The following is a 9,964-nucleotide window of genomic DNA, read 5'->3' as shown; positions in this document are numbered from 1 at the left end:
AAGCAGTGGTATCAACGCAGAGTACTAAGCGAGCGGGCGTAACGGTGACGACGATTGCTCGTTGCCACTAGTGCAACGGTAAGACGGCACGATGACGCGACGGCGACGCACAACACTGGCAGTCTCGTCGTGGCACGCGGACGCATTTGTTTCACTCGCGGGGAAATCACCACGCACCACTCGCGATCACGATGACTCGGTTCAGCGCGACGCGAGACGTATCGCTCTCTCGTTCTCGCTCCTCTCTCTCTCTTTCCTCTCTCTCTCTCTCTCTCTTTCTCTTTCTCTCGCCGGATTTTTTTCACGCGCGGCCCGATGATGCTTCCGTCCGCTTGTTTCTGTCCACCGATCTCTTCTCGCACGCACGTTTCTTAAGATCCTCCTCGCCGGTAAAGCGCCGATCAGGCGATCTCTTGTTTTCCCAACGTAAACGCGTATCCGACCGTTTTAGAGCTCACTCGCGATGGACAGGTTCGAGTTTTCGGAACACTCGTTTCGTCTCTCTCTCTCTCTCTCTCTCTCTTTAGCTGGCTGTTGGTCCGTCTCTGTTTCTTTCGTCCCTTCACTCTCGCTCCCCCTGGCCGTTCAGCCGTCGGCCACTGTCGGACTCACCGACGGAGAGAGATACCGTGCACGAGTCGCACGAATCCACCGTACTCGATGGATGAACAGGCACCACCTTCACTCGCGTTATTGCACTTTGGTCTATTCGTCGCCCGCGACGATGCTCGATGCACGACGACACGGTCCACACGGCGCACGCGGACCCCACGCACGCACGCACGTTTATCTTTACGCTGCGCGAGGACGTGACGCGACCTCGGTGCGAACGACAACGTCAACATCACCACCGTACGCTTTCGTGGCGGCCATCTTTTTCGGAGATACGACGGCGAAACGCGGAACGAGAAACGCATGCGCGTACATGGGTGTATGTGCGCGAGGGCGCTGCGCGCGAGCGAACGGGACTGCCGTGTATGCGTATGCGCGATAATGAGAGAGTGACACGCAAGGATGTGACAAGTGTAGAGCGCGTTGATATAAAAAAAAAAAATATATATATATATATATATATGAGAATATACAAAGAGCCAGTTCTCTCTCTTTCTCTTTTAAATCATTTAAAGCATTTATATTATTTAACATATAATTTTTATGTTGTTTCACACATGTTATTTCTTTTTTATAAAAATATAATTAGAATTTGAGAGAAGTCAAATTTTTACTAATTCTATAGTTTTCTTAAAACTCTCCGATTTGATACGTCCGCATAATCCCAAATTTATATAAATTAAGTTGGTAAATTGTGGATAACCTTGTACACAGCGGACGACCATTCTTGATGCATCTCTGGAGACACGATACACACGCGCGTGTCACGTCCACGGCCGTCGTGTAAGCCGTAAAGCACGCGATACCGGCTGGGATTTGCAAAGAGGGGGCGAGATGTGTGTACGCACAAGTGCACACGCACACACATAACTGGCAGCAGCCATGCCAGTTGATGCCAGTCTGGTTGACCGAACAGTCTTGACGAAGGGAACGTGGAACCGACCCGAAACGACGGTCGTTCCGCGCGTTTAACGGAGAATTGTGGCTGTGGCGCTGCTCTTGCCTATCCCGTGATAGCTGGTAATGAGAATTTATATAACGAAACATTAATTAATTAAGCTATAATTAATAGAAATTCTTAACTCGTGTATAATTAAATTATTATTGCGTAAAAAATTATTCGATCTTTAAAATAAAAAAATTAAAATTATAAGCTAATTGATATAAATTACAAAGATTAGATATGTATATGCTATATATAGTTGGGTGGATGATGTAAAAAAAATTTAATTTTTGAATTCTATTTCTTCAAATTTGTCACTCAATGAATATCTTCGAAAGATCGATGAAATATAAAAATATCACCTTTTTGACAAAAAACATTTCTCTTCAGAGAAATATATGACATTTGAATGCATTAAAAATTGAAAAGATAATAAAGATTGATTCTTATTTATTGTCAGCGATTGCGTGATATGGATTATAAACGCAGATTTCTGGAAATATTTATTTATTAGGCAATTATTTTTCTATTAAAAAAGTCATCTAGAAAATTATGCTTTTTAGTCTTTAAAATGTAGACATTTAAAAATTTTTTACTAGAAAGGAAATAATATTATTGAACTTATATATTAATATTGTACATTCTATTATCTTTTGTTAATATATCCGGATTTTTTTCTAGAAAATTTAAATCTTTTCGAAATTTCATAAATATAATTAATTGTTTGTATGAAATCGAAACTTTCGCTCTGCACAAAAATAAGGTATTATTTGATATTTGTAATTGTATTAATATAACTTATATTATTTATGTATACATGTGTTATTTTTTAATAATAACTCAAATACTCCTTTTTTCTTCCTCTTTCTCTCTAGAAGAGTTGAATGGAATGAATGCATAGTGAAAAAAAAGTAGAATTAACCTTTGAACATATTTTTATTTCCTCTTGATGCTTTATAAGAGTAGTCCCAAGAAATATATTAATATTTCACTCTTGTGTCTTGTAACAGATATTAATGCGTGCGCATCTTCAATATATATGAAATATCAAATATATGTCAAAAAATACAAAATTTCTTTAACGAATAAACTTCCTTATATGTTATATAAAAGTATTGTATTGTAGACCTACTTACAAAATATTCATTTTTTCTCATATATAAATTTTAAATATACTTTTATATACTTCTGCTTATAAAATATTCATTTGTTTCATATATAAATTTTAAATATATTTCTTCTTATTCGATAAAATGAGCTTTTTTTTTTTATATTTTAATATCGTAGATACACAGTATCGAAAAAATTGAGCTTTATTAAAATTATACCAATTGTGATCATTGCTTTATATTTTATAGGTAAGAAGAATGGAATGTTTATCACGTTTTCCATTGATGAGATTTGTGCTTTGAAAAAATAGAATATTATTTGTACATGTACAAACGATTTAGCCAGCGATCTCTCCAGACGTAGAGCTAATGTTTCAAGATTTCTTGCACCGCTGCGACAATATTGCGAGCACTAATGCCGTAATTTTCGAGCAGGACTGTTGGCGGACCGGAACGTGGTATATTCGACACCGCCAGCTTTTTCACTATTATATTTCTCTCCAAAGCGACAGCGGATTGAACCGCCTCTCCTAAACCTCCCTCCGGATAATGATCCTCGATGGTGACGATTCTGCCGCCAACCTCCTTTGCATTTTTTATTATCGTTTGCGTATCGATGGGTTTGATTGTAAATGGATCGATCACGCGGGTGTTGATTCCGACTTTAGCCAAGTCATCAGCAGCTTTGACTGCCTCGTGCAATGTCACACCGGCGCTGATCAAGAGTACCTGATCGTTCGCGGAAGACTTGATTATCTTAGCTTTACCAATGGCCAGGGATTCGTCATTCTTGTATAAAACGGCCGTAGCCGGACGAGAAGTACGGATGAAACAGATGCCTTTGGTATTGGCCGCCAATTCCACGGCACGTTCCGTTGACACGGCATCGCTTGGATAAAAAATAGTTGAACCAGGGATCGCGCGGAACATTGCGATATCCTCCAAGCCCATCTGCGAAGGTCCATCCTCGCCGATAGATACGCCACAATGCGAACCGACGAAGTTCACATTCGTCTGAGATATCGCACCCATACGGATCTGTAATATAAATTATAATATATATATATATTTATCTATATCTTTATTGTATGCATGTTACTTTTTCACGTGGTGCTTTACCTGATCGAAAGCACGCGTGAAGAAAGTCGCAAAAGCGGACACAAATGCGACGGTACGGTCTCTGCAAGCGGCACCGATCGCAACTCCCACAACATTCTGTTCAGCAATGAAACCTTCGATGAATCTAACTGGGTCAATTGTTTTTATCTTTTCCGCATAAGTGGAATTTTTTGTATCACCGTCTAGAGCTATAACACGAGGATTACTCTTCGCCAACTGAAATGAAACGAATAAAAGATATATCATGGTTATATATTTCGTTGACAAATGTTAATCGTACCAAAGATCTACGAACCTTTGCAAGAGCCGTGCCATAAGCTAATCTAGTAGCTACTTGTTCGCCTAATTTGTAATTTGGAGGTGAAGCTAATGTAATATTGCTGATGTTCACAAGGGGAGCATCATCTACAAGCGGCTTTTGTGGATGCAGTCCAAGAGGGCCAGGATTTTTCAAAAGTCCATTCAGATGCTGTATAATTATATCAACAAAAGGATATATTAAAGCACAAAAGGATATATTAAAGCCTATAAAAATTATTATAGTGTATTCTTATAATGATAATTAATATATTAATATCGATTTAATACGTACCTGAATAATTTCATTTGCTTTATTACCCAAAGGTTTGCCATGCCAGTTTTCTAAATCTTCGATTTCAGGGAAGTTTTTGCCCTTAAACGTCTTAGCTAAGATGGCAGTGGGACGTCCTTTTGTATTATGCGCTTCATGGAAAGCCTAGAAGTATATATAATTTTTTAGTATTTATTTTATTTTGCTTCGTACAACTTTCAAATCTACCTTAGCTAATTCTTCCACATCGTGGCCATCCACAACTAAAGCATTGAAACCGAAGGCCTCTAATCTTTTGCGGTAAACTTCCATATTATGCTGCAATGAAGTCGGTTCGCTCTGTCCAAGACGATTGATGTCGAAAATGGCACATAGATTGTCCAACTTGTAATAGGACGAAAAATGGAGGGCTTCCCAAATGGAACCCTCTGTTGATTCTCCGTCACCAATCACACAGTATACACTAAAAAGTAAGTAATATATATATATTAATTTAGTAAATAAGTTATATATTTGTGAGATATAAGTTTTTCTAATCTTTAATATTTAAATGCATGTTTTTCCCTCTTATACGTATATATAAATATCAATGCAATATAATTTATTTATGGATAAAAACTACAAGTTACTGAATATTAATAAACATACCGGTAACTGGCCTTATCATAATTCTTTCCGACGTAGGCCATGCCTGCAGCAACCGAGAGGCCTTGTCCTAGTGAACCGGTTCCTACATCTACAAAATTAAGCCTCGGGGTAGGATGTCCTTCTAGATCGCTATCAAATTTTCTCAAATTTAATAATTCGCTGGATGGGAACAAGCCTGCTTCCGCCCATGCTACAATATACAATAAAATATAAATATAAAATATATTATAAAAAACATTTTATTATTTAAAAATATCAATAAGTATCTAATAAGACACGTAACTAATTGAATGAATTTTGAGAAATTTAATTTAATTTGATTAAATTATATTAAAATATTTAATAAATAATTAAGTATATCAAAGTAATCACATTAATAAACGTAATAATTGATTAAAAATAAATTTACCTGCATAAAGAATCGGAGCTGCGTGGCCTTTACTGAGAATAAATCTATCACTGCTCGGATCACGTGGTGCTGATACTTTGTAACGCATTGTATGAAAGAAGAGAACAGACATAATTTCGGCCATTGACGAACATGATGTCGGATGTCTGGAATAAAAAAATATATGATAGAAATAAATAATATAAAACTATATATATATATAAGAGAGAATAAAATAAACACGAATAATTATACTAAATGAATAATTCACTTGAATATATTTCAATTGATAATAAAATATTTTAAATGATAGTACTTTGTGTGTGTGTTTTTTTAGAAGCTTGTTTTGTGCGTGTATCGGCGATAATTCTGTTTATATAAGATCGAATGATATTTGTTTTTCTAAAATTATTTGCTATCAAGGTCAGAGTATCAAAGAGTATCATCAAAATATCATATCTTCGAGCCATGGTGAAAGTCACAGAGACATTATGATATCCAAATAATGATAAACATTTTTCTTACATAATATATCATAAAATTTAATTTCTATCCTTATCTCTTATATAATTTCATTTAAACATGATTAACAGTACTTCAAAAATATATAATTTTTTAAATACTTAAAAAATTTTTCCTTGTAATTATAATAATAAAACAAATAGGGAGTTTTATAAAAATTTATTATATATAAATGAAATAAAATGTTTAATAATATATATATCTCGTTCGTTGAATTCTGCGATTTGCCACGTTGCAGAAAAATCGATTCTAGATTAATTAAAGAATGTACTTTTAAATACTGATAATGATTTTACATGGTAATATTACATCTCGCATGATTTGTTTAATGCAACTTAATAATTTAATGTTACGTTATCGAATATTAAATATAATTTCCGGCGGGAAGGAAGAGGAGGGGGATTTTTAAAGAGATGATGCGTGTTGTTTAATTATAATGATAATTGTACCCGCTTTTTGACGCTTCTGTTGCTTTCACACACTCGATACGTAGAATATTGGCGAGATCTTGGAGTTTCTCCATGTTTGTTTTTTGCACCATCGTGAATTAAATTATATCCAGGTCTTGAAACCCCCCTTGTCGTCGACAACAAACGTTCGATCGCAACTGCCAACGAGAACAGTTTCGGCAAACGAATCGACTGTGCGGATGTCTCCCTACCTCTTCGACGCAATGACGATGCGTGTATAAAGGGTGCCCCGAAATTTAACGTACAAATGTGAAGAGAAAGTTTCCTTTCATGTATATTAAGCCTCTTCTTGTTAATTTTTTTAATATTCTAAAATAAACTCAAGTAAATTTTTCGATTACAATAGATATTTTTTCTATTGTAACAATCAACTTTCATCTAAATTTACATTTTAACGTTACAATTAATTATATTTATATTTATAGTCTTCTATTCTGATTTTTAATTCCATTACTTTGATTCTGCGTGATTTAAAATTATCAATTAATAACGTACGAAAGTTTTATCTTTTTTTTTTTTTTTTAATTAACCACATTTTGCATATTCATTCAGCGAGGTATGTAAATGCGACTTTACATCATAATGAAATGCTGTTTACGATACATAGCGCGCTTCTGATTTGCATTTCTAGCAGTTCAGACGTGTTTAATATTTCATAGTATATGTATACATGTACCTTACGTAAGCGCGTCTTTTTTTATTTTATGTGTTTCTTTTTCAGAAATTAAATAATTTCTCTGTTAATGTTTTTAATAAATTTTTAATAAATCCTAAACTTTTTTTACTTCTCCGTAATATTTATCAAAATATAATTGTTTTTGCACATTTTTTAAATTTAATTAATATTCTACATACTTTGAGATAAATAATTATCTCTCACCCCTTATACGTAATTATTAAATTCTAATAAAATATCTAATAAAATTTGTGCAATTTTTTTTATCGATATCCAATAACAGTTATTGTTCAAACAAACAATAGTCATTGTTATATGCGATAAAAATTATTTGCTAATAAACCTGAATACGCACATTGTTATTATCATATTTCCTCCGTGTTGCGCGACCTCGACGTAATGCAAGCGCATGATTCCTTTATTTTTGCGTGCCTAATTTTTACAATCGTCTCTATAAATTGAGAGGTATCGTAAAATGACAATTAAAGTGAAAAAAGAGTGATTCGTCAAAAGTCGATTCCCTTGATAGATACAATAATTATATAAATGAGATCATATTTTCTATGCTGATATTATTAATTAAATGTGACTTTAAATGATATCTTAATAAATTTATAATTAAAAATTTTTACTAAATATAGCGTTTTGTAATAGATAATTATATATAATAAGATCAACTTTTTTGAATCTTTTCTGTGTACGCAGTTTTGTATGAAATAATATATCATAAATTAATGGAATAATAAAATCTCTTTTAACTTTTTTTAACGAAATTACAGAAACGCGTTAGTCACTGTGCATGTTAATAGTCCGACTATGTTGAGAGAAAAAGTAATGAACTAGCAATTTCTTAAATTAGATCGCTGTCATGGCATTCCAGTAGCGGCACGATAAAAAAGAATACAGTATTACGTGAGTGAACTTTAATTTTCTTAATCCGCTGTATAATATAATCTAGTACAAGTGAGAGAGAGAGAGAAAGAGAGAGAGACAAATGTGTGATATTCGTAGATTATATATGTAACGCGCGTATATGAATTGTTATTATAAATTAAATAATATATAATATTAAAAAAAAAAAAAGATAACGGTATGATTGTATTTTTCTTTTATTTTTCATCACAAAGTGAAAATTGAGATTGATATGAATGCAATAAGTCTACGTTACACATTTCAGAGAATATATAATTTGCAACAATTATCACGTTCTTTTTTTCTTATAAATAAATATAGAAATTATTTATGCGTGATAATAAAGTAGATATCTAAACTAAACAAATTGAAAGTACTGAAATAATATTTCTTTCAAAGGAAATTATTTTCTCAAAATTCTTTTATCTATAATTTGCATTTATATTTTATACTTGAAAAACTTAGAGAGAGAGAGAGAGAGAGAAGGAGTTTAAAATATCTATTTTTTATATATATAGAGAGTAATTTTTGATACAAAGGGAATAATACAGACGAAAGAGTTAAATACAAAGTCAACGATATCAGAAATCGAATGATCGAGTTGAATGCTGAATTGGCATTTTATACAGTGTTTTTATCTCGATATGTATTAATTACGCGAATAATTATGTTATGTTATACATAAGTCGCGTGATATTCTTATCAAGAAAATTGCGAGAATCGAATCATAAATATGTGTAAGAAGATTATATATATATATATATACTTGCTTGAATGCTCTTTAATTCTTTATTACGTACATAATTGTACATGCCTGTTTCTTCTACTTCTTTTATATAGCTGCTTTTTTTTATTACAGTTTTTTCTCATTTCTCTGTTTTTTTTTTTTTTTAAACAGTCCAAGAGATGTTTATTTCTTTCTAAATATAGAAAGTGTAATTATATAGCGCCAGATTAAAAGCGACAGATATAATTTCTACGAAATATAACGGTCGCCTCGATCAATAACATCCTGTCGACGCGTGAATTTGGAATTACATATTACTGCATAATAAGACGCACGTTTTCGCTTATCATCATCCGGCTGATAGCAGTATAGCTATCGAGTTGTAAGTTATAATAGCGGAAAAAAACTTACCCGGATTTACTGGCTTGCGTGGCCTCGATTGAATGAATTCTCAGCTTGTTCGCGATGTCCCGCAATTCTTGGATGGTCTTCAATTCCGGCTTATGGTAGTTCGCCATTTTTTTATCCACGTACGTGCCTTCCTATGACAGAATATCGTGGTTTTTTCGAGGGTCTCCGCAAAATTGCAACGAGCACGTGAGCGTGCAACAAGTAGATTCGCGCGAGCTGAGCGCGATCGAGGCCCGGCTGATCATAATCGTGATGATCATAGAACAATAATTAATAGATTCGCCACAATGTTCTCGAAGCGGATGCCGTGCACGCTAAAGGCTGTCGTACATGAAATATCTAAATGCAAAGCATAATATAAATATTTTATTTTGAAAAATAAATGATGTATATTTTACTATATAACTAATATATTATTATTGATTTTTTATATAAATCAGTTTTATATATTTATATTATATTTTTATATTTAAGTAACTTTTCATGTGTAACGGCTTTTAATGTGCACCAACGCGGTCTTTCATGCAGAGAGCGGCTTTCCCGGCGTTTCTCGACTAACACAAGCCACGTTTAGTACTGTCATCTACATTCACTTCAGAGGCTGTAGAAAGCCAAATCCATCTTCTGATGCTACCGATAAAATCACGTTTGATATTTGTTCATACCATATCCATAAATTGTGGATCAAAAAATTGAAAAATCTGAAAAATAATATTTACTCTTGTCAAATTTTTACAAAATAAATTGCGTATCCAACGCACGTTTAAAATTTACTACAGTAATTTATAAGTTTCTTTATATCAGTTGTTTTTGACAAGACGATTGCCTACGTTTACAATAGCATGTTATACGCTGT

At 33.6% G+C, this 9,964-nt stretch overlaps 1 protein-coding gene across 2 annotated transcripts; it reads right to left on the bottom strand.

The window, feature by feature from the left end:
- Nucleotides 1–2,472: 2,472 nt before the first annotated feature.
- LOC138935613 (transketolase-like protein 2) lies at nucleotides 2,473–9,370 on the bottom strand. 2 transcript variants are annotated; one of them, XM_070300308.1, is made up of 8 exons: nucleotides 9,109–9,370; nucleotides 5,412–5,557; nucleotides 5,003–5,192; nucleotides 4,583–4,817; nucleotides 4,376–4,519; nucleotides 4,079–4,252; nucleotides 3,784–3,999; nucleotides 2,473–3,702 (listed from the first exon to the last, which is right to left on the bottom strand). In XM_070300308.1, the coding sequence occupies exons 1-8, from the start codon at nucleotides 9,213–9,215 to the stop codon at nucleotides 3,031–3,033; spliced, it is 1,884 nt and encodes a 627-aa protein (XP_070156409.1). In that variant the 5' UTR covers nucleotides 9,216–9,370; the 3' UTR covers nucleotides 2,473–3,030. The 2 variants fall into 2 exon arrangements, with proteins under 2 accessions (XP_070156409.1, XP_070156410.1); XM_070300309.1 differs by lacking the exon at nucleotides 9,109–9,370 and adding an exon at nucleotides 6,362–6,534.
- Nucleotides 9,371–9,964: the final 594 nt, after the last annotated feature.

Source organism: Polyergus mexicanus, unplaced genomic scaffold (genome assembly GCF_030449975.1).
Source record: "Polyergus mexicanus isolate NDT 795.1 unplaced genomic scaffold, iyPolMexi1.0 SCAF_8, whole genome shotgun sequence".
NCBI lineage: Eukaryota > Metazoa > Arthropoda > Insecta > Hymenoptera > Formicidae > Polyergus > Polyergus mexicanus.
The sequence above is the reverse complement of the archived record's forward strand: the minus strand, read 5'-3'. Positions and strand labels throughout refer to the sequence as shown.

Excerpts from the sequence above, each read along its gene's own strand:
- LOC138935613 (XM_070300308.1), bottom strand. The coding sequence starts at position 9,215 with ATGGCGAACTACCATAAGCCGGAATTGAAGACCATCCAAGAATTGCGG. Across the intron at positions 4,253-4,375 it reads AAGCAAATGAAATTATTCAG|CATCTGAATGGACTTTTGAA; the intron begins GTACGTATTAAA and ends ATAATTATACAG. Across the intron at positions 4,000-4,078 it reads ATGGCACGGCTCTTGCAAAG|TTGGCGAAGAGTAATCCTCG; the intron begins GTTCGTAGATCT and ends GTTTCATTTCAG.